The sequence below is a fragment of the Charadrius vociferus genome, unplaced genomic scaffold (genome assembly GCF_000708025.1).
Source record: "Charadrius vociferus isolate BGI_N301 unplaced genomic scaffold, ASM70802v2 scaffold159, whole genome shotgun sequence".
NCBI classification, from domain to species: domain Eukaryota; kingdom Metazoa; phylum Chordata; class Aves; order Charadriiformes; family Charadriidae; genus Charadrius; species Charadrius vociferus.
The window spans coordinates 2383720-2408460 of NW_009649940.1; the positions used below are offsets into that span (position 1 = coordinate 2383720).

The window sequence follows — 24741 nt, forward strand, 5'->3', positions numbered from 1 at the left end:
AACTTCTCACAGAATTGAGGGGGTTGCAAAAAAAACAGCTTTAAGTGCATGTAAACATGTTTACACAGCTCAGGAATAATGGGTTATCAATTTGTCAGTCTGTAGCCATGTCTAAGAACTCTCCTCTCTCACACCAATAAATAATGCGGAGTTGGCTTGTAGGCAGTGACTCTACTGACCACGGTGCTGACACCGTGTCCCTGTGTCCAGTCAGGATGCCAGGATGCTTCTCCTAATAATGTCCGTCCTTCTGCTGATAGTGCTGTTTGGACTGAGCCTCTGCTGCCTGCACTTGTTTTCAGCCACTTCAGTCTCCGAGTCGCTCATTTCGGCATCGGGGATGTACCCATCATTCTCGCTGTCAGGCTTTAGCTTGCTTTTTGCCCTGTCCTTGGGTGAAACTCTGCCCACGCCCAGGTAGGGGTAGCTGGAGTTCTGGCGGCAGGTCTCCTCCGGGCTCTCGCCCTGCTGTTGCCTCTCCCCCTTCTTTGGAATTCGGAATCCGCCCCAGTTTTTCACTGGGCTTGTGGGTGTCGTAGGCACTTTAACTACTGTCTGATTAGAGTTTACTTTGACAAGACCCCCGTTGCATTTAGGCACTATATCCCTCCGCGTGCCAGGTGCTGACCTACCACCGGAGTGGTTCACAGCCCTTTTATTTTCCGATTGCCTCTGAGAGAGTTCTGTGGGTCTCAGCGGTTTGTGGTTGTGTTTAGAAGTCTTTTCCTTTAGTTCTGCCTTGATCATCTCACACTGTGGACGATTGTCTCTTCTTTTTCTGTGGTCTGGTATAACTATGCCATTTTTCTGCTGTGCTGATACAATCCGTGTTTCTGCAAAGGTCTTGTCAAAATTTAAAAAGCTGCCAGGAGCTGCACCGCCTTCCCTTTGGCTGGGCTGCCTCAGCATGGATTTGCTGTCATTCCCAGGGCTGTTTCTTACTCTGTCTCTCTTGTGTGGTTTTTTCAAAGAGTGGGTTAGAGATGTGCCCATTTGTTTCCTGAAGAATGCAGAATGCCATTTCAAATCCTCAATCTTAGGGGCATTGGGGCCCAGAGATGGACTATTGAACAACACCGTGTTTTCCATTGAGGGGAATGAGGAAGGCACACCTAAACGTAAACAAATTAAGTTCAAGTCAAGCAATTCCATATTTGGGTGAATATGGCTTTTGAATGTACCTATTTTAACACTCTTCTTCATGGCTGACATGTTCTTCAGCATACATGAGTATTTGGTTGTCTGTCCAGCACCTCTACATTACAGTTACACGGCTATATTGTGGTTTCAGAACATACTGCTGGCGTACTTTGCTTTCCTGTAGACGTGCTGCACCTAATTGCACTTGTCGCAAATGGAAATCCTAGCACTATTATTATCCACTAACACAAAGAGACTCCTCAGAGAGGGGGGGAAAAGCAACCAGCAAGTCAATCTGATTGATTCCCTCTAAAATACGGTTTATTAGTTACTGAATACTTTAAGGACAATCTAGTCAATGCAGGAACTTTGAAGGTATTTATCTTTCTGAGAAAAGACTACTGCCAATGAGATTAGACAAAAAACCCCGTGTTTTAAAACCGGAGTGCTACCTTTTCAAAATTCATTTTTTTAAACTGCCATCTATGATGCAAAGAAGCACATACTAAACACTAATGCAGCGGCACTAACAAACCACGGCCTTCCTTGGTACCATATGGCACTGGAATGTAAGTCATGGTCTCTCTGTTAGAAGGAGTCATTAAAGAATCACACCAGGAAGGATCTGAAGCAGCAAGCCATTCTGTGCCCCATGCATAAGAACACAGACTTACCAGTTTCTACAGCATTACCTGCCATTAGCGCTACACAGAGCCTCATTTTTTTCTTCCAATCTGCTGATGCATGGTGGACTATGCAAGATTTTAATGAGAATAAATGACATCCTGTTTGTCCTTCAAAATTAGTCATTAGCCTGTAACCAAACCTCTCAATGCTTATGCCTGTAGTCTTATGTGAAAAAAATATAACACTGAAGCATACCTGAAACTCTTTCTTGTTCCAACTGCTTTGCGTAGATATTAAATATCTGTTCTTGAACTTTGCAAACAGATCGCTTGATTTTTTCCCTTCGGGTCACCATGTAAGTGAGATTCCGTACCTAGAAGACATCAAGTTGATGAGTTTTACAGGAATTGTGTTTCTATAATGTTGTCAATCCATGCTTTGAATTCATTCAGTTTAAGTACTAAACACCATTTAAACAAGTTAGTAATGTATTTAAGTTTAACCTTCTCCGATACACTTCCTAGAAAAGAATCTTAAATACCATTTAATTGACAGATTATTCAATCAGATTTGGGAGGGCCACAGCACAGAAGTAACTTCTATGAACACCTGAATCACACATACATATAGAAAATCTAGAGAAACGCTGGAAATACTTAAACATACTCAGTATTGAATAGCCTTGCACCATTTGCTTCTTATTGTTTGAGACATAACAGAAAATTATACTTAATTAAAAGCATGAAAATGTGGAGAGCAGTACCAGTCTTTCTGATGACCCTGCCATTGATCAAAATGAAGGCAGGCCACTCTATCCCTGCCATAACGCATGGAGGTAGCAGGGACTGGAAACAGTGGCAAAAAGATTATTTATTTTTACTATCTCAGGGTTTTTTAGAAGAAAACTACATTTCTGCTCTTAAAATGTGACTGTCTAGAGAGCTGTGTAAGTTTCACAACCGCGACTCTCCTAGAGCTTCAAAGTCATTTCTTCCCCAGATGAGGGAATCTCAGAGAAGTGTATGTGCGTGTTCCCGAGGCTCCTCTCTCCGCTCAGTGGAGCTGCATGCAGCATGGTGCCCTGTGGATTACAACCTTGCAGGCTGATGTCACAGCAGTTAAGAAGGAGACATTTAAAAAGTGTGACTGTTTTTGGTAAGGTCCTGCTCTATTAAAGGCTTCCAGTCCCAGGACAGCCCTTTTAAGTACCTGTCATTACTCTGTGGATTTGAATTGAAGGGATTAGTCTACTAGCCTTGGTACGCTTTCTGAACAGTCCATGGCCGCCTGGTCTTTGCCTTATCTGATCCAAGCTGCACCACAGATAGACCTGTTTCATTAGGTGAACTGGATGACGTGATTTCAAAAAATACTTCTAGATGGATGACGCTGGCACTAATGTCATTCATAATCAAGTCTACCTGACTTTATCTTGGAGAAAAAAAACTTAGGCCCCATTTTTTATTTTTTTTTCATCCAAGATAACTTGAATGTACAATCAGTGGGAACAAGAGAGTAGCAAAATGTTAAAAATATTACTAGAATGATGTATCCTGTTTTGACATCACACTTAATAATGGAAAGGATACAGACAGAATAAGATCCAGAGAACACAGTGACAAACTCAACTTATTTAGCTGATCAAAGAGAAGATAGAACAGAAGCAAAAGATACTAGGTAACAGCTAGCTCACGGAGCTAGAGAACTGTCATGGGCTGGAAACTGAAACAAGGAAAAAAAAACTTCAAAAGAAAAACTGCAGTGATTCATTAGAAAAGTAATTGGCCATCGGGATCCTCTGCAAAGGATGCAGTAGATGTATGAGCACCTGCTGTCCTGATTTAAAGACTAAATGGTATTCTGGAAGAAAGACTCCAGTTCACCCACAGGTTACTGAGGCTGAGGAACCCTCCTGAACCGGGTTCTGTACATGGCCTACACAAGCCATACGCTGTATGAACATGAAAAACTAAATTAATTTCAGTACTTTCGGGCTCTAACATATCTTAAACTCTACTAGTTAACCCCCAAAGAAAACCTAAAAGGAAGGAATTCAGGTCATTACAGCATCAGATGTACTTAAGATAAAACACCGAACTGATCCTACTGAACTGTTCTTTAAACATTGAAAACCTAATTGAATGGAATTACCATGTGCCTCCCAAACTTATTACAAAGATAGCCCAGTGAAAGGTCATCCTACTATGCTGTGTCAATGAAAAACAGATCTGGTGCAAATCAAGCTAAGTTTCATAATCTTTTCTTTCTTGTGCACCACATGAAAGGAGCACAGAAAGCCCTTAAAGGCTAAAAAAGCTCCAGCTGGGGGTTGCAGTACAGTCCACAGCCATCAGCATTAACCAGTAAAAAAGGAGAAGCAGAAATACAACAATCCAGTTATAAGGAGATTGGATGCTACAAGCCAAGACCCACTGGCCCTGTGAACTAACCCTCTTATTTGAAAAGGCTAATCATGTGCTCTGTAGAAGTTTACTGTTAACAGTCTTTTCTGACAATGCAACTTTGAGTTAAGATGCAGCATGGAGCGCCTGCATGCAAGGGCAATATGAGAGCGCAGTTGTGGCTAACGAAGAGCAGCACACCTCGCACAAATGCAGGCAGTGCCGTGGCTTACCCGCTCTAGATCCTGCCGGAGGTGTGTGAAGAGCTGCAATCTTCTGAACAGAACATCCTGTTCCCGTTTAGCCAGATTGTCCTCTTCATCCTTCTTTGGAGTAATCAAAGGCTTATTGAAGTTGGCTTTTCTCTTCAGCTTCCAGTACTGGTACAGGAATCCCACCGGCTCCTCGGGCAGCCGCAGCGCTTTAGCCACTTCCAAAGACTCAACAAACGTGTAGAACTCATCCTCCAGCTGCTGGAGCTTTTGTTTGCGGAGGCTGACTCTGTGGGCCTCCTCCTGGTTTTGAGCCATGCTGTGGAAAGGGTCCATGTGGGCAGGAAGAGAGCTGTCCTGAATCCCGTTCCCGTTCTCCTGGCCTGGGCTTTCACTGAAAGTCTCATCATCCGCTTTCTTGGTGGAGCTGTGCTTGGGACAGTATGACTTAAATTTCACCTCGTCGTTCTCTGCCAGTATGGTCTTCATCTCCAAGCCACGGTCAAACGCACAGGTGACATGAAAGGCTGTTCTGCAGTTCTTCACTGAACACTACAGAAATTAAATTAAAATTAATCAAATATAAATTTAAGAAGCCACACTGCCTAAAATTATCCAAGCAGCCAGGACTGCTTTGGAAGAACAACCCTGTTACTGCACACTGCTTCTAAGCTCCATGTACTTTCTTTCTCTTTTTAATTAGGTTTACGATCTAGTGCTTTCAGGCCAGGCAAGGATCAAGTGGCCCAGTGGGACAGGAGTGGTTAACCCCCCCCAGCCCAATCACGCTGTTCAATAACCAGCAAATCCACGAGAGGAGCGTTCTTCCCGTCACCGGAGCCCTCACGTAAGGCAGTGTTACACAAAGGAAAACATTCCCCCTTTGACTGTGCCAGCGTGAGAGAGAGGCAAAAACATCTCGGTGGCTCCAGGCCAGTCTGATACTTTTAATTAAAAGTCTTTCCCGGCACCTGGACCCATGCTACCCAAAAGGCCTCAACCGAGGGGAATTTTTTTTTTCTTGTTATCCCAATTTTATAATGTCAAATATTAAATCACTGTCAATCACTACTTCACTCACTACAGCCTGCACTTCACCTGGGAGATGAGGAGACCAGGAAATTCAATTTTTTTGTCATTTTTGTTCCCTCCCAGTGAACCCAGCCGTCATGGAGTGATGGGCACTAGTTCAGCTGATTTAGCACTTAATTATATATAACTTCCTCTTGCAAAACGCTGTCATAGCTATTGCCAGCCACAAACTGAAAGGTTTAAATATATATGTGTGTACATACACACATGCATACATATACATTTGTATCAACTCACACCTCTGCCTCCAGTGAAAAGAATTTAAAGTGGAAATAAGCATTAGTGCTGTGAACTAGGAGGAAACAAAACTATGCTTAACCCAAGTCACCTAAGCTTAAAGAGAAATGCATTGCGCTGGGATGTTTATACAGTACTTTGTAAAGAAGCCAAGTATCTTTCTCCTCTGGGTTTTCCTGCTCAGGTTGACTCAGCAGCCAGATGGCATATAAAGGTACGACAGAGTTTAAACTGCAGAAGTTTCAAATGAACATTCTTTAATAAAATCAACATAAAAAGGGAATTAAAAAATACCAAGGCATCTTTTGCCCTTTCCTCTTTTACTAACGGGGCAAAAGCAGCCCAATGGGAACACCAGACAGTACAGAAGAGTACTTTAGCCATGGTTTCCAAGCTGCTATCGTTCAGAATAATTAGCTGTTAGTGTAGCTAATGTTTTATTGGGAGAAGAGGGGAAAGCCTGTCTCATCGCAGTCTCGTTTTTCCCAGCTTATTGCAGCTGCTCTCAGCCCAGCCTGACGCACGCTTCCAGCTGCCGGCTTTCCTAATTGTTGTGCACATCTCACATCATCTCTGGAGGATCTCTCTCTCTCAGTTCCTCCAGTTAATGCTACTTCCTTTCTATTGCAGTGGCTTTGTATAATATTCGTCTCTGCTGTATAAAATTTCACAACACAAATCTAAGTATTTCTCACTGTTAGCTTAATGATACCAAGATTTACACAAATGCAAAACTGTAATTTTTTGTCTCTCCCCCATAATTTCAAATGGAGAACTGTCTGAAGTGGCAGCCATCGTGCCTGCATGTCATCCTGTGTTGTCACTAGAAGGGGAGAGGTGGGATCAGAACAAATATGGAAGGACACCCCCTTCTCCCTGCACACTAATATACATAAATACTCAAGCATTCAAATTAAACTACTATAAGTTACCCCTCAGAACAGGTCTGGAGAACGAACAGAACAGTTTCAACTACATAGCAGCGGCCAAGAGGAAGGGGACAGCTCTGCAAGGAGGGATTACGATTGCAAATTTATATGCTGTGGACAGATTTATTTTCTTTACTTAACATTTACTATTTTATACATTCCTTAAATGGAAACGGACTGATAGGTTTCACTGGAACTACTGCTGCATTGCTGTTTTACAACTTTTTCTGGCAGCCTCATCAAATGACTTAGAACAGAGGAAAAAAGGAAATGGATAAAACCTAATTTTTAAAAAAGTGTAGGGCTTTAGAAATTTCTGTGTCTTAATCCTGGTCTTACCATCGTGGATGCCGTAACATTAGGCTAGCCGCTAGAAAGAGCTCAACCTTTTCAGACTTCTTACGAGACAGTAACACCTTCCTATCTATCTCGGGGAGCTTTATAAGGATCATTTTGCTGAAGTATATATGAAGCACTTCGAAGGCAAAGAACACTACCACAATACTAAGCTACATTTTATTTTCTTTTTCTACACAATCACAACACCGCTCCGTGTGGGTGGTGACCCATTTGTTCTCAAGTAAAGTAGATCAAGCTTTTGTCTCATGTCTCAGGAAACCAAGTATCTCCTCTTTCAAAAATTTGGGGCTTGGTAATGGGTTTTCTCAGTCTTTCTAGATTTTAAAATTGTTCTTAAAATGATTATTTAACATTCCTGAGTGATTTTCCACTGTAAAGGATCAGCAAGTGCTGTACAGTTAACAACCCTATATAAATCTACACGTGAAACCACACCGCCCAGTCAGCAATGCTCTGGTGCAGATCAATTCGGTTGTTTAACAGTGACAATTACACACAGGCTACGGTGAGAAAGGCTGAACTCAAATCCAACTGAAACTCCAGAGAGATTTTCAGAAGTATGCAATGAGACAGATTGGCTCTGGCCCAAGTATGCGAGTTGTTGGTATGAAACAAATCGCTTTATAGTGCTGGCTTTATAGTTTAATTATTTACTGCATACGGAAATCATTCTTTTTTGAATTATAAAGACTAGACATTTCTTTTAATTCTGCTCCATCTTGCTGTTTTGGCCAGTCATGATCCCTGAGCTCAATTGAGTACCAGAAGTCAGAACGAGAATGTGTGCTGCTTCTACAGCAATGTGAACTGGGAAACCTGCACCCAGAAGGGGTTTTTTTCCCCCCTCTTAGAAACGCCAAGAGCTCCAGAATCTACCTACAACCAATGGAGGAAACGGGGCTAATTTCCACAGCTTGTGGCTTGCTTGAATCTCCAGGCATACCAGTCAAACAATCTGTTTCTTTCCTACTGCTCAAAAAGCCTAATATTGAGTGATCAGGTATTCTCCTCGGCAACTTAAAAGCTGGACCAACAATAAAACTGTTACAGAAAAAAATAATTATAGCCAAAACACTCCAATGTTAAGTAGTAACTAAAAATAGAAATTCAAAGCTACAACTAGCTTTATCATGGAAGTGACAGTATTCACTTCCACTGACTTCACTGAGAGCTGGGCGTGCTCAGCACCTTAAAAATTCAGGTTATTACAGGAAATACTCAACTCCCACTGAGGTATCCAACTGGTCTTAGAAGTCACTAAATAGCAGATAGGTTTCAGCACAGAAGCTTTCAGCATTCAAGCTTCATTTTTTTTTATGCGGTACATCACAGAAACATAGGGGTTTTCCTCTACTCAACAACATTTAAGTTTTACTTCAGTGTACTAATAAACGTATTAGCATATCTACAAATCAGGAAGTCTTATGGGATGACCTGGCTATTATTAAAATTTACTAGAAAGTAAGAGCACACTAACATTTCAAAGTACTTTGTGTGCAATTAAGTCCATCGTAACAAACAGGAAATCAAAGACAGTTTACTGCAGATCCACATTTTGTGTATCTACTAAAAGCTGACCAAACAAAACACACAGGAACTTGTGCGATTAAATTACCTGTATAGATGCTCCAACTTTTTCATTACAAAGGCTGCACACCAGTGCCCATCTACTGCTGGGAATGTGAGAAACCTTTGTAATGGGCTCCATTTTTTCTGGGCTTCCAATGCTCACCTAAGAGAAAAAGGTTAAAAACCACAGAGTGACTATTACACTGAAAAGGCAAACAATTTTATCAAAGAAATCAAATTCCGTGTATGCATATGCAAAATTAGCATGTTCCAAGTTCCTCTGTTTATAAGGAACTCAAAAAATTAGGATTCCTTTTTTAAAAAATCAGGTCCTCACTGCATGAACAAAACAGCTTCAAGGTGAAGCCCTCCAAGTTAAAATGATCATACAGGATGAGTATTTTGATTATGAGAACCCACAGGAATTCTCACTGTCACATCCAAACTTTCCTGATTCACCTTTAATGTTCCGTTTACAAAATAAAACGGTAGTTTGTCTGCTTTTTAAATGAGCTTTGCCAGCAGCAAAGGCCTAATTTTTTGAGGCCTAATTTTAGTTGACAAAGGTAATTAGTTTCTTTATAAATGATGCCTCATCCTGTATACTTTAACAACTAATGGACAATCTTTTATATTGTCTACCTAAAAATTACCATGTAATTTGTATACACAGTGTAGCAACACCCACTGGGTTGAAGAATGTTTTTAACAGATTTCTTCTTTCTCAGAGTCACTGCAGCCTTGAACTCCCAGAGGATGGGCACCTACCTCTGGAATCCACAGAGCACAGCTAACGTGGACCCACTTGGTGCCACTCCGGGTCGGCTTCATGGCACCACCCTTCTTGGGACACAGCAAACACTTGGGCTGAACACCAAGCGCGCAGGTCCTGCACAGCCAGCTGCCTTCCGGCACCTTCAGGATCCCGTAACACGCCTGTATTCCCATTTACAGAAAAGGGAAAAAAGAAACAACGTGCATTTCTGTTACTTTTTAGCTGTTTACACATAGCCTCTCACAACTCTCAAAATGTTCTTTATGGAATTTCTAAAACTATAGAAACACTAGCTTGTGGAGGATCTCATAAACTTGGCCAACCCATTATTATTATTACCCATTCATTGCCCAAAGAGATCTTTCAGTGAAAGCAGCAGAAGTCATGACCAGCAGTTATTAAAAGAACCACTGCCCACTTCAGCTGGGAAAATGAAGAATGTGTTTACCGGCCCAAAGAACAAGGGGACTCCCAATGGACAACCCTGCCAGCAGTGAGCTAGGATGAAGTTCAGTATCACCAAGACTACAACGAACAGGAACTTGACTGTATTTAATTCAAAAGGCAAGAACCACAAATTCAAGAGCTCTGCTGTGCAATACTCAAATGTTATTCCAAAGCATTGGGGTTTACTTCTTATTCAGAGGGAAAAGTGCAGAACAGCACCTAATTAATATCACTTTTTTCAGAAGATTGCATCTTTATGGAGATCTTCATCCAACTTACTGTCAGTTTTAACCCTCAAGTTTCAGATCTGATGGGATCAGAGAACCGCTACACATCTAAAAAAGTCCACTTTACTCTGAGCACCTTGCAAGATAGCCATTTGTACCTTACAGCTGTCACAGGCATATTTCTCTACTGTTAGTACAAATGTATTTCAGTAAGACACGCAAGAAAATGCCATTCTTGCTTATCAGACAACACAGCTTTCTGAATGCTGAATGACAAAGTAAACTTCTTAAAGTTGGGAAGGAAGAACAGGCTGATAGGAAAGCATCTGCCACAGTAAGAAGCATCCACAAAAACAGATAGCATGGGATACAATTTTAGCCTAAGAAGACTTATTAACTGCCACAAAAAGGCCGCACATAATAGTGCTTCATTAGCTCAGCTCAGGTCAGTAGGTTCTCAATTAAATTAAAAGGACTATAAAAAATCCTATCTGTGTCCCTACTGATTACCTGAAAGTTCTTTTTTCCTCTCCCTTCTGAGCCGGAGCTGCTGATACTAAAGGTGTGTTAGCCCCAGAAGTGCAGAGAGAGGAAAAGAATATAGCAAGAGAAGTGACCAGGTGAGAATGTACAATACACACGTGTATGTTTTGGGGAAGCTGTTCCTCACCTTGTAACTTCCTCCACACAGACACAGTACCAATTTTAACCCTCTCTGCATGACATTTCCAGAATTACATGTAACAATCCTCCTTCTCAATTACATCATTTCTGAATTCATCCTACCACTGAATGGTGAATTCTGCAAGAACTTAACAGATCAATGTCTGTCACTGGAAGAAATCAAACCTGTTATGTGTAATGGTTTGGAAAAGTTTCTGTCACCACCCCTGCACTCCCCCATTGTGCCCTGGCTGCCATACCTGGTGCACACAAATATTGCATTTGTCACAAAACACCATTTCATTGCCGTCTTCTCCATCTGGAGACTGACAGACGTCACAGACAACATCTTCATCATATTCAATGCCAAGTCCTTCTTCGGTCTCGATAGCATGGTTCATGTTATCATAGCATCGTTGTTCAAACTCCTCTATGACCCTTTCCATCGTGTACTCGTCCAGCTCAGGCATCCCTGGGAAACAGGAGTTGCTATTTACGTAAAGGAAAGTGTAGTAACCCCCACCACACACACCTCCAGCTTCTTTTTTAACAGCTGAGTAGATACAGCCGACCCCCACACGTACGCAGGTCACTCTGAGACAATCATGCCTACTTCAGCATAAACTAGGGAAACTTAAAAAAAAAAGTCAAAGTCATCTTATAACTGTATGAAACTAGAAGTGGAGTATTCAAACCAATCTTTCAAAATCCTGAGAAAAACTTTCTTAAACTAATTTTGTCTTCCTGGTCTTGTTCTCATTTTTCCTTCTGGGACAGCACTGTCTAAGGCCTTTGCTCCAATTTTGCAACCCAGATGTTGACTCTTTGGTGAAAAATTTAAGAGTGTTTTGAACCAAAAGTGATGAGGGTAGTAGGGGAAATCAATAACAAAATCTGCTATGATAATTGTAACAAACTTGCAGCTTCTAACAACAGTTGATTTTTTACATCTAATCTGGGATTTGGTCTCTTCCAACAGCATCTATCTATCAGAAAATTATTCAAGACACCACAGCTACAGGCTGATTACATTATAGTATTCTATAATTCAAATTTGTTAATTATATTAAATTACTATTACAGACATGAAAAATATCTATCATAGAAGCAGCAAGAAAAATATCAAAAAAGAGCACAGTGCTTCCCACTCTGGTTTCCATCTCTTGCTTGCTGTGACAATGAGCTAGCTGTAATACTTGCAAGTTGGTACTACACCAACCTTTACCACAAAATCATGCCACACAATCACCTGTGACACCAAGAAAGCTACGGTACTGCAAAACATCACTTTCCTCTTGTGAAGTCTGTTTAGCACAAGAATTTCCATATACTTGTATCACTATAATGAAGCGTAGGCTAAGGATATTCTGCTTTTGGTCTAATTCCCAATACCTAACGTTTACTATGACATACAGAAGATGGCAACCTCATGATGTGTGTGTTAACAAGAAAATCCTTCCTTTGGCTCTCCCTCTGAATAACTGAGCCACAAATTCCACAAAACAAAGAAGAAGAAAAAACCCTCTCTAGCTCCCCCAGATCTGAAGACAAACAGTCTACAAAAGTACTTCCAGCTTCCCTTACTGACAGGTAAACCCTTGCATCCCATACTACTCAAACTGAGCAGCTGAAAGGGAGCAAGAGGGAACATCCAAAATCCTGCTGATGAAAGACAGTGAATTTTGCCCTGGAGCCCAGACATACGGCACTGGCAAAGCAGATGATGGCAGGTTTTAGACCAGTTTGCAACTAAATTCTAACCTCAGGACTGCTATCACTTTATAAGAATCCCTTAGAGATATGTCATTGACTGTGCATTTATAAGGGTTAAAAAGAATGGAATCAAGGGGCTGCGGCTTCGGTTCAAATGTTAACATTCATTCTTTTAAAGACAGAATATACGTTTTCAGTACCTGAAGCACCCTAACAGGTATCAAAGAAAACACGGGGAATTCATAGCTGCAGGAAACCGTAAAGGAAGTGCTACAGCTGCAGATCAGGAAATATTTCACTTTTCAAATTCCCATTAACACTATCTGTAGAGTGCAGTGTCTGATAGAGCATCCAGGTACATATTTCGAGACCCGCAATGTACTGCCTGGTACTGACAAGAGCATTTCCTTCCCTCTGCATACAGCAAAACTGAGTGGATAAAGATTTGCAGCAAACAAACTACAAGAAACTACACCAAAACACAACATGGAAGATCAGATCTGTATAATTCTAGCTGTTCCATGTTTCGTGTGCAATGTGTAGTTTTGAAGGTTATGCTGGTGTAGCAGAATGGCAACCACGGGGCTTCATGCACAGGTACAAAGCTGCACAATGAAGAGCCCCTCTTGTGCGCTTCATCACTAATGCTTTTCACACCCCAGTGTAACACTGTGGTAGCTCTCGTCTGCTTTTGGCAAAAGACAGACAGACAGAGGCGATTATCTACATTGGGTAGACAGAGATCAATTACAAATCATAAAGTGTATTTTTAATTTTTCTTTGAAGAAAGCTAATGGGACTTGCTGCTGCTGTTTTCCTGAAGATAACTGGAAAGGTAACCTAAACTCTTGAGCTGTTTTGATATCATGTAAGCCCAACATTAAACCTGAGCAGGCCTGACTTGAGATCTGGAAAAAAGGCTTCGGTAAGAGACCAGGCCAAGGCTGGGTCATCTGTTTCTTCCATATGTGAGTTTAAAAAGGAGAAACTTTTAAAGATTTATAAATGGTCAGTTTGTGGTTTATCAAGTCTTCAGCCATGCTGCATATGGGCTACAGCCAGGTAAAGCCCGTATGACTACACTGTAACCCAAAGCAGGGAACTGCCACAATGCTAAAACAAAAATCAACACTGTTCACCAACATGTCCAAACCTCTTCCAGCTGGCACAGCATCTGTTACGTTATCTAAACAATGTGCTAAAATTTCTGTGCTGACTTACATCCTCTTCAATTCCACTGAAATCCCCTCCTGAAGCACACACCCTACCAAAGAAATGTTCCTGTTCTTGCCCTGCTCCCCTGCCCCTTCCCACACACAATCCACCCTGGAGGAAAGGGAACAGTTGGTCCCCCTTGTGACAGCTTCTCTTCCTGCTTCGGAACTGGAGCACACCATCACGGTAAGGTGGGGGAGGCTCCTCCAATAAATCACTGCAGGAATTCCTTACTCTCTCATTCCCTGCACAATTCAGCTGGCATAGGTTCCCTAAACCTCCCAAGACTCCTTGTCGACCTTCTTTGCACTGAACACCACCAACTAAAAAGACAATATGAATGTGTGACGCAGAGAAAAATAAATAAATAAGTAAAAGGACTAACAGGAAAAACTACTTGAATGGTCTATCTGATGTCCTCTTCAAGGACCATGATGGCAAAACAGGAACTTTGTGAGAATTCCCTTGTGAAATAGAAAGCAGCAGAGAAAATAAAAACAAGTGGCCAGATTCTGACCTGGTCTAAGCAGATACAATTTGGCAGTTATGAAAGCATATATCTTCGGGCTTAATCGCATCAGGTCTGGTTTCCCATGGCTACCCCAACTCATATGATTACTTCATACCTCAATCATTTCTTCCCACTGCTGCCCTCCCCAAAATTATTCTTAAGATTGCCATCTTTAAAGAAAAAAAAAAAAAAGGAGGCAACAAAACAACAAACACTTATTCCTCACCCATTTCTTTGAATTCTTCATTGGCAAGTTGCAGCCATGCTACGTCCACATCATTGAGATCGTAGCGACACACGCTGTCTGCTAAGGTTCGAATGTCAACATAGCCCAGCTCTGGAGGCTCCGAACCTGAAGAAACAATATACTTCCTGGGACGGGTAAAGGTGACAGCTTTCGTCTCAGACACAATCCTGAAACAAACAGACAGACAGACGTCAGGTATGCTAGCTTGCTGATAGACTTGTTTCTACAGAATTCAAAATGCCTCTTTCTAAGTGACTAACAATCATCAGCAATCATCTGACCACCTAAGCAAACATCTGGCACCACAGAGAAAGCAGTACAGTGCACTTTCATAATGGATTAGCAGTATTGTAAGAAATTAATTGGAGTTGTCTAGAAACCCAATTCATTACCAGAATTCTAAATGAAATGAAAAGTTTAGAGGACAGAGCTGTGCCTACTCTTACCTGAAATTCACACATGTTTAAAGCTAGAGTAGGAACACTGTATTTATGTAGTGACAGCTGCCATATACACAGATGTTGAACTAAAAGACTTTTTTTTTTTAATCAATCTCTTTAGCTAATACCAAGATCAAGAAAAATCAAGGAAAAAAAATAGCATTTCCTACTACATTTGAAGTTTTCTTTCTTACAGTATGTTCCTTCTGAATATGTTTTTGTGTTTGTTTGTATGTAGCTACGGAATTGCTGCCTTTGTGAAATTGAGAAGACCTTTCCACAGAGAATCTGTACTTTGCACTAGGTTCACCTTCACTTACCCAAGCAGATCCAAGCTCTGGCACCCTGGGTCTGCATTTCCTCTTGCACAATCACTAATGTCATGCTGGGCCAAGCGCAAATATGAATCGGCTGCTACTGAAACTACCTTCTCTCAGGTTTTGGAGGCTCCAGCTGGCCAACCAACCATGAAAGCGTATTTTAGCTGCAAGCCAACTGAAATTTTGTTCAACCACAAGCACTGGTTCAGGAAATGGTAAAGTAGCTACAGCACATAACTTGTTCTAGGTCAGATTCCTGAAATGCTGCAACTTTGCAAAACCAGGAGCTGGGGGCAAAACTGCCCAGTTCACAAAGGACAGCAGTCATTCTACCAGCAAGCTGTTGACTTGCCTCCAAACAGCAAGGTAACTCTGTCAGTCCTCCTGCAGCAGAGTTCCCTCAGTAGAGGACACTGCACCTTCTCTTAGTTAACTGCACATGCTGAAATTCAGATTGGATGAAACCCACTTCACGATGTAACACTGATGCCTCCAGGAGCGAACAGGCCACACTGCCAAATGACCACCTCCTACAGCACCAGTGTCGATGACTTTTTGGTGCTCTAGTGCTTCAAGGGAGGAGACAGCACCACTCCGTGTAGACACAAGTTTCTGCTGGGAACAGCCTAAGCTCCACAACAAGCAGGACATCCTCCGCCCTATTTTGCCCCCATCTGAGGTCCAACGTGTTAACTCCTCCTTATCAGGAGACCCTGATCTGCTGCTACTGTATCTGCACAGATAGATCCCAGTAAATCCTCTACCTATTTCAGCCTCCCGCACAGCCCTAAATCTTCCCCTTATCTAGCTTATTTCAGACAACAATCTGAGAAATGGTGGACAAAAGCCAAATGCTGAATTTGGGGCTTCTGAGGTACAGACGGGGGCTGTGGAAGAATACGAATCTGAATGACCTTGCCAGCCTAACTGCACTGCCCAAACCGGTCCTGGTCATACGGCACAGTATTAAAATACTGGACTACTACATTTCACAGAGAATTTACTTTAAACTGGGCACTGCTCTCTGAGTCTTCTGTAATGTAAATTCTTTCCTGAATACCTCTCCATGCAGAAATCATAATGTCTGGGCAGCACCCTGCACGTGCTGGCTAAATACCACTGTAGTGGCACAGGAGAAACAAGCACAGGTAGTTTGGCTTCAAAACCAACCACCTTCATCTCTTTATTTCTGTGATAGAAAGAAGTCAAAAAAAGCAACACTTACTACATACCAAAAAACACATTAAACTGAATTACCCATCTGACCGCATGCTTACACTGAATCACCACACAGACTCGCTCCTTTCCCCACCCTTCTGAACTGACTCTTGCTGCCCTGACCAGTTGCTACAAGGCCAAAACCTTTTATTGCCTATTAAGTACCTCATTAGCATCAGCTGTCTGTACTGTATTTTCCTTCTGTTCTACACCAGCTACTATTTGACTATTGCTGATGCAATTTACAGAACACGTTCCTTCCCTCCCAAAGCTAGGCACAGAACAGTTCCAGCACTCCAGCACCACCACTCCAGAGCTCTCCAAATGTTCTGTGAGGGAGCAAACAGGATAATAATTGGGCATCAGAGGGCCACTGGTCACAGCAGGTGCTCACCAGTAGGATCATACAAGATAGCTCAGCAACTAAAAAAGAGTGGTGCCTTCTGTGCTGATATCTACAACTGTGGGTGCCTTATTTCCCTCTCTCCTTTAGCATCTTACATTTGGAGCAACATCTCTGTTGGCCACTGGCAGAGAAAAGCTCTCTCCAAAGCGAGTACCTGGATCTGATATAGCCACCAAACCACCTCCCTGAAAGACAGGAGGTGATAATCCCATGGAAGGTCTCCCTCCGCTAAAGTTCACAGGTCTCCTGGCCCTCCTGCAGCCTTGGGAGATGCTCGAAAGACAAAGCAGTGAGGAGAAGACAATGTGAGCATATAGGTACAATATGTCTGCATTTATGCAGGGACTGGGTGAGGTCAGTGTGGAGCAGGCTACGAGCACTGCAGGGAAACAGTGTGTTCCCATGTTCTAAACTGCACAGCAGAGAGGAAAATGCCAGGTTCTCCTTGGACCTCCAGGTCCAATCCTTCACAAGGAGAAAGAAGGAAAAGGTTTACCTGATGTGTGGTAAGTTCCTCATTGTACAGACCTAATGGGGCTCTGCAGTGGTCTGCAGGTTGCTGCACAGAACACAAAAAGTGCTAACAAACATTCCTGTAGTCCCCCTACTCCAAGGTTAAAGCTGGCAGATGCAGACCTAATAGAAGCAGTGTAGTGTTACCCGGAATTTTCTGCTGCGTATCAGATATTGGGCTGTTCCAGCCCCACCAGCCCTGGTAGGTCATTTGGTAATGCCTTACAGCCAGCCTGGACTTACTCAAAGAGATCTAGTATGATTAAATGGCAATGACCCTTGCTCTTCTCACTTTCTCCAACTCCGATCCCAACTAATCGTAAAATAGATAGGCTGCAGTGTGCTCCTGCCCTTACAACTGTACTGTTTAATTTGAAACAGAAAGCATTATCTAAGTGTAACAAACAAGGTAAGGAAAATAAGGATTTCTTGGAGAAGAGCTAGAAAATCTCACATTAATGTATTTAGTTACATGCACATCTGGATGGTTCTTAAAACAGCTGAAAGGTTGTACAACAAACAATTTCCTAAGTTAGTAAATAAAACAACCAAAAAAATAACATGAAACCAAAATAAATGCTGTGTTTTCTCTAGCCCTTAAATCTGGCTTGTCACTGTTTCTTGAAAGGAACCTATGGCTTGGAACTAAGGACGAGAAGCATCAGACAAGGTCTCTCCCAGCAATGCTGAGTGAGGTCAAGTCTGGGCTTAAAAGTAGAAGCTATTTTTAAGGTTCTCTCATCACACTCCATCCTAATGCCAAAAATTATTATCTGACATTCATATTTCAACACACAGGCAGAACTGGCCTGACTCTTGATGTCTCCGGCCATTCAAAAAGCCAAGGCAGGTTGCTCTTCATCTGTGAGAACCAAGACCTTTCTAGCTAGACACTGTGGAATAAAGCTGAAGAAGCCAAGACAATGTAGACATAAGCTGCTAGCATAAATGTATGTATATTTTGTTTACATTCCTCCAAACTATACCTGGCTACTGGTTCTGGGATGGTCCCTGGGCTAACTGGCACCTGAACTCCCTTTTCCCACTCCTGCCTCCAGGGGTCTGCCAGCACATAGTATTCATCAGGGTTCAGCTGGAAGGAGTCATGTAACTTCATGGCAGTGATCAGGTCCGTTCTGAACACCTGCAAAGAGAGTGACCGAGAGAGAAAAATAGAGACACTGACATTTGATATTTACACTCTATGATTCACAGCTTCAGGGTAACCATGGAGCACAGTGTGTAACAAGGTCACTGTATCAACAGTGAACTAACCCAGCCCACTGCAGGACAGAAGTTGAGCTTCATTGCAGGGAAAGGGGTGGCTGAAGGTGCAAATACTGATAGAATTACTTCCAACTAACTCCACTAACAAGTCCTGGCACTCCCCCTGCACCACAGACATGATGCTAAAAGGTGCTACCCACTTTTACCTCCATTTTGTCTGCAATAAAAGCTGCAGGAGCGTTGCGTCTTAAAACAGCAGCACAAGGAAGACTAATTTTTGCTCCAAGGCTTTTTAGTTTTTTTTAAATTACTGGAGCTCTGACTAATCCAAAGACATTCTAGAAATTCCCTGTGGTAGAAATCAAGGCGTGACTCTACCATGACCAGCCGCAAGAGGAAATTCTAAGGAGATGACTCCTTATGCAAGTATTTAAAATAATAACCCAAAAGATGAAATAAAATAAGGCCCAAACTGCAATTCTGGTGACAGCTCCACGTTCAGCACAGGTGCTTGTTGTTCGATCAGATACAGACACCTCTGCATCATAGCGGTAATTTTACTTTGCCTTTGCAAAGGCATCCACCTCTAAAATATGCAGGATGTTTGGCAACTTTTGGGTTAGCAGCCATAAACAAGCAGCGATGCTGTCTTCAACATGCTATAGAATGAAATAAAAAGGGATTCACTCTCCTAGCAGGCGCGCTGTGGTACGGTTGTGGCAGCTTCAGCCTGGTTTCCCACTGCCTGTCAGGGCTGCAGAAAGCAAAGGGTGCTATCACAGGCATCAGAACTACAAGCCCGCACTTGTTTACACGTCTTCCAGCTCTCCCCACCCTGCTCTCCCCGTAAGGCTGTAGACTACAGCAACTGCACTCAGCACTCCTCACCTCCACAACCACAAATTTTTAACTACTCAATGCCACGTTCAGAGGAAAGGGCTAAAAAGCAACCAGGTGACAGAAAATAAGCACAACTAGGACAAGAAAAAGGTAAGTAACATCTTAAGAAAAGTTCTCCTGCAGACTTCTCAGTTTGTGGCAGACAGAGTCAACATCCACCCAGCCCCACGTTGCAGAGTTACAAAGAAAAAGACAGATCACCCGGCCAGTGCTCTTAGATACTCTTCTGGGACTGCTAATGGGGCAAAGTGACACAACCTCCCAGTCTCCTACCCAGTCCCAAACCAATGGCAACCCTGGCTGGTTTATGTTAGCTCCAGCCAACTGTCGCACGTGGCTGAGGAAGAACCAGATTTATACAGAGTGCAAATTAGGCAGGCCTCTCTAGGACAGCCGCTTCTGTCATACACTATTCACACACCTGAAATCTCAATAGATTCCCTATGATTTTGGGGAAGTATTTTAGCGAAACAGTGAACCTGATGGTTTATTATACTTCCGAGAAGATTTCAATGTGTGATTTGCCTTACCACACTGCACATCTCAAAACCCCTCCTCCCTCCCAACACACACATAATATCCCACTTCTGTCTCAGTACGTTTCCATTTCCACTCTGGTTTTGTCATAAAAATAGCATAAAATCATGACGTTTTTCTTAACACTTGTCTTGACACATTCAGAAAAACTGCCAACATTAAAAAACGAAAAATAATATTACCATATGAAGGAAGGGGTGAATGCAGGTAATGAAATATAATGAAATGTTTTAAACAATCAAATTACAAGTCCTGTGAGGCTCCAATCAAGAAATGAAAAATAAGCCACAAAGTAAACTGGCTCACAAAACAAACAAGCACAGCTGGCCAGGGGGCTCTGCACTTTGAAGTGATTTGAATTAAAGCCATCAAATGTCAAGTGAAAAGAAGACTGAAAATATAAAATGGGATGCAAAACTTGCTCAATCTGAGAGCCAAAGTAACTCAGGCTCTCAGATGCGTTTGTCGCAAAACTCCCTCAAAAGCAAAGCTAATGCAGCACCTGACAGCCAAGAAACTCTTTCTCAGGCCAGTGGCCCTGTGACACCATTCTTTCTGCTCTAATTTCTGATGCAATCAGACTGCCCCGAGCAAAGCAGAGCTTACAGAAGTGCTGGCTCTCAGAAGCACTGAACACTTCAAAGCTGAAGGGTGAAACCCTGGCCACGCTGAAGTCAATGGGAATTTTGCCACCAACTTCAATGAAAACAGGATTTCACCCGGGGAGTTTAGCAAGTGTCACTTTTCTGCCAGCACACTTATCATCAGAACAGTGTGCCGTGGCGAGCAGAGACAATGCAAACAGAGGGAGGGAGAGGGGGAAAAGGCTGTGGCACAGAGCTAAAGGGAAGTATATAAGAAGTCCATCCATGCTGAGAAAACAAGAGAGAACAGCATAAAACTGCAAAGATTCTGACAACAAATGCAAAGAAAGGGAGAAGAGAAAACAGAAGCACACAAAACTCAGCAAGATTCGTAATTACCTCAGATTATTTCTTGATAGCCTTTCATGAGGTAGTTCTCAAAACTGGGTCTAAGGGGCTACTTCTACGGGATGTACAAAAGACAACTAAGGAAAGCAAGCCTATCACCAGCAAGAATAAATTTACCAGGCGTCTGTCTCCACATTCACACACACACCAAAAAAAATAAAAGGGGTCTTTAACAGCCAACAATCAAAACGAAGACTGGAAAACACCAGTACTACGTGTAGTTCACAATGAACAATGAATGGGATTCTTCTTGTGAAAACTCTTCCCTGGGACTTAGGTATACTGTCACGGGGGAGATTAATAAAGCATGTTTTTTCTCAACATCAATCACTCACTAATGCATCAGAAATACGTGTATTGGGCAAGTACATTAAATGAAAAAAATTCTATCTCCCAAAGCTAATGCTTTCTTTGCAGCCTCTACAAAGTCTGCAGTATAGTATTTGCCTGAAGATAGGGAGATTCAGCAAGAATATTTCCAAAGAACTGGATCGCCTTTATGTGTTACTACTAGTTGATCCATCCTGGGAAGTTCAAAGATTTATACCTCCCTTGATAGGATTTCCTCAAAGCACTACGCAAGACAGAACTGTCAGCAAGCAGATTTCTAGTTTCACAAGCACTTTAACAAAGATCACATACCATGACCCAATACCAACTATGAAATAAATGCACCTAATGTAAATGTTCACAAATCAAGCTACAAATAAACCCTGATGCCTAAAATACTAGAAGACTCTGCAGCTATGTTGAATGGGTGTCAGACTACAAAATTCACAGATAGAAACTAGTGGCTGTGCCAACAGCTGAACTCCCTAACCTCCTAGCAAATAGAAAAAAAAAAAAGGGGGGAGGGTGGGGGGTGCCAGCTACAATGTAGCAAAAATAAAAGAAAATGTAAATCAGAAGAAATAGTTCATTACCAGGAACATGTATATGGCTTTGTATTTGATAGATGTCAGAAAATGCAAATCAAATTCCAGAAATACCTCAGAAGGTTTTCGATCTTCATGTCTGGAACACGAAGTCCTCCGATGTCGAGATCTGGAATGCTGGGACCAGGTGGACAGACCTAGGATACAGAAATGATCATTTGCAGACACTGCTGCCATCTATCAATAAAAGCCTTTGCTCTCTCCGCACACCCAAGGTGGCCAAGTGACTTCAGTGGGACTATACGAGTACGGCAAGCCAGAGGCAGGCTTCTCTGATAAACCTCTAAAAGACTCTTTCAAAATGAATCAGAAAATAAAAGTTACTTGGTTGTAAATTTCTGTGATTACTCTTTTGCTTTTGTTTTGTTTGTGATTTTCTATTAATACATACATGTATTGGCTGCACTGCACTTATCGGCCTTCCACCCAGCACTTGAAGAAAGCTACCTCATAACACGCTTCCCCCTGAGCATCAATAAACCACTTTCTGCAGATTAATAACTGACCCGGAGGTCTGCCGATAGCCTGAGATGTACTCTTTGAAGTTAATGTATTGATGTCCTACATATCTCTATCGGTTACCCAATTTTTACCAGAGCAAGTCTTTTCAAAATGAAGCACGCTGCCATTAACACAGAGTAGAGCCCAGAGCAGAGCCCACAAAACAAGCTGTTGACTCTTCCCTTGAGCAAATCTCTCAGCACGATTGTACACTTTTTGTCTGCATACTTATTCATTACATTCCAGAGAAAGTACACCTTTTTGTCTTGAAATCTTTTGACAGAGTCTCTGTCAGCTTTCAGAAATATTGTAACAGGAGAAAAGGAAAAAGAGAAAGGATCTACGCTCCATTGACAAGGTCGTACTTTGACACCAGAGTATATTATACCTGTGCAAATCAATTAATTTTAATTCAGTAAGATTTACTGGTACGGCAGGTATTTTCCACTGCCAACTACACAGCAGTAATGTAAAAAAAGCCAATAAATCCTTACAGGCTGGAGAGATGAAGGACTTGTAATAAGGTCTGTATGACAGGGAAGCTAGGACCTACATGTTGAACACTAAAGGATGAACACAGATTTGGCAACTCTGGGTATTTAACTGTAGACAAACGTGACAGACCCGATGCAAAGGCCTTCCCACACTGCTCATTTCTTCACTGCCTGTGAGCATAGGTGCTAGGAGTAAAAAAGCATAAAGCTACAGTCCATAAGATCAACATCACACCATCCAGCAGAAACCTCTTGGGGATCAGAAAGCACTGTTCAAAACCAGATTGCATAGGACGGGGTAAGTTCTCTATTAAAAACAAAAATCATTTTCAAAGACAACTGACTGTCCAAGACTTTCATTGGAAAGACAGGACTGAGTAACAAGTCATCAGTAGAATTTGTTATGTTATAGGTAGGCTTTTGTCTTCTTTTTTCAGTTAGGAATACATTAAGTAGTCTGCCCCAATAAAAACCACTCCGTAACAAAGCAATGAATAACAGACATTATGCAGAACCTGCATAATGGTCAAAATTGAAGCAAGATATGCAGAAAACAGCTAAAAATCTTCTCTTCTGAGGTAAGAATCCAGAGAAGATTATTTTAGGCAAATGTTAGTGGTTTAATATAAAAGCTGGTGATTTGAAAGGTTTTTAAAAAGTCATGGGCACTTTTCCTAAGCCCCTCTGTTTTACAATTATAATTTTCTATTTCTATGAAGGGGAAGAAAAAAAAAAGAAAAAAAAGGGGAAAAGTGACCAACTGCCATTTACTAACATGTGTGGAAACCCAGACTCCCAAACCTTCTAACTACTGTTCCATTTAAATGTTATCTTGAAAACTAAAGAAAAAACACAAGCAGCAGTCTTAACTCCTTCTGAGGATCCTATCAGCCCATACCCAAACCCAACCTAAAAAGGTCAGAGGGCAATAAATGAAATCACTCGAAGTGTCAGATATATAGCCAAAATTCACGACAGAAAACCAGATTTTTTTTCCTGCAATATAACAATATAAATATTAACATTTTAACATTCAGAAAGATGTGTTTTCTTCAATCAACACCTCACTAGAAGACCTACACTACTACATACATACCTACACAGATTAGTGTTCGCTTCTCGTGGGTTCTGATGTTTTCCATCGGCAAGACACTAATATCTGACCAACTATCTGCCACTGAGGTACTCAGCTAGTTACACCACTGCACCAGCAAGTCAGACACTTGGAAATTTCTAATTCATTTGTAGATCTGAGCGTTTCATGCACTGTTGGACCTGAGGACGGGAGCCTCCATACCAGCTAAGGAATTAGGAACAACAAGCTGTATTGGCAAATTGGTATTTGATTCTGAAGTTTCTGTGGGAGAAGAGCTGGTGAGTCTGGAGGCTTTAATACAGTTATTCCCAAATAATGCATGCATCTGGCAAAATTAGAGCAGTAGCACTATGATGTACTTCTGGATCTTTACCCATGTGTTTTAGTTCAGCTCTGATGACAACTTGTCATAAACTGAAGACAAGTAAGCAAGCGTATGGGCATATAGGCTTCTTTTTTTTTTAATGTTAGTATTGAAAGATGGATTTCTAGGTCTCTCATGCTACAGAAAAACTACAAGGGTGAGGAGTAAAATAATCCCTACCATATCTTCCACCTCCATTACTTTACTGTGTCATCTGCAGATGCCACACATCAAAACAGTGCCTTAAATGTGTACTTCTATTTTAGAAACAGTCCATGCACACAAGGCTTAGACCCCTGGATTAATTAGCTATTCCATGCAACATGAAAGGTCAACTTTTAGCACCAAAACTACAGAATCATCATTTTAAATTATTTTTTTAAAGCTCTACACGAAAGCACACTATGTAAAATTTCCATGCATAAGGGACAA

At 41.8% G+C, this 24741-nt stretch overlaps 1 protein-coding gene across 1 annotated transcript; it reads right to left on the minus strand.

Annotated features, from left to right (window-relative positions):
• On the minus strand, positions 1-24270 carry JADE1 (jade family PHD finger 1). Its single transcript, XM_009891431.1, has 10 exons — positions 24177-24270; positions 21909-21985; positions 18250-18407; positions 14346-14533; positions 10941-11152; positions 9337-9504; positions 8615-8731; positions 4403-4933; positions 2023-2140; positions 1-1112 (listed from the first exon to the last, which is right to left on the minus strand). Exons 1-10 carry the CDS (start codon positions 24268-24270, stop codon positions 211-213), a joined length of 2565 nt encoding a protein of 854 aa, XP_009889733.1. The 3' UTR covers positions 1-210.
• Between the last annotated feature and the right edge of the window lie 471 nt (positions 24271-24741).

Coding starts and splice junctions, on each gene's coding strand:
- JADE1 (XM_009891431.1), bottom strand. CDS start 24,270: ATGCATGCATTATTTGGGAATAACTGTATTAAAGCCTCCAGACTCACC. Junction 9,505..10,940: donor GCAATATTTGTGTGCACCAG/GTATGGCAGCCA, acceptor ATGGGAATACAG/GCGTGTTACGGGATCCTGAA. Junction 4,934..8,614: donor AAGTTGGAGCATCTATACAG/GTAATTTAATCG, acceptor TAATTTCTGTAG/TGTTCAGTGAAGAACTGCAG.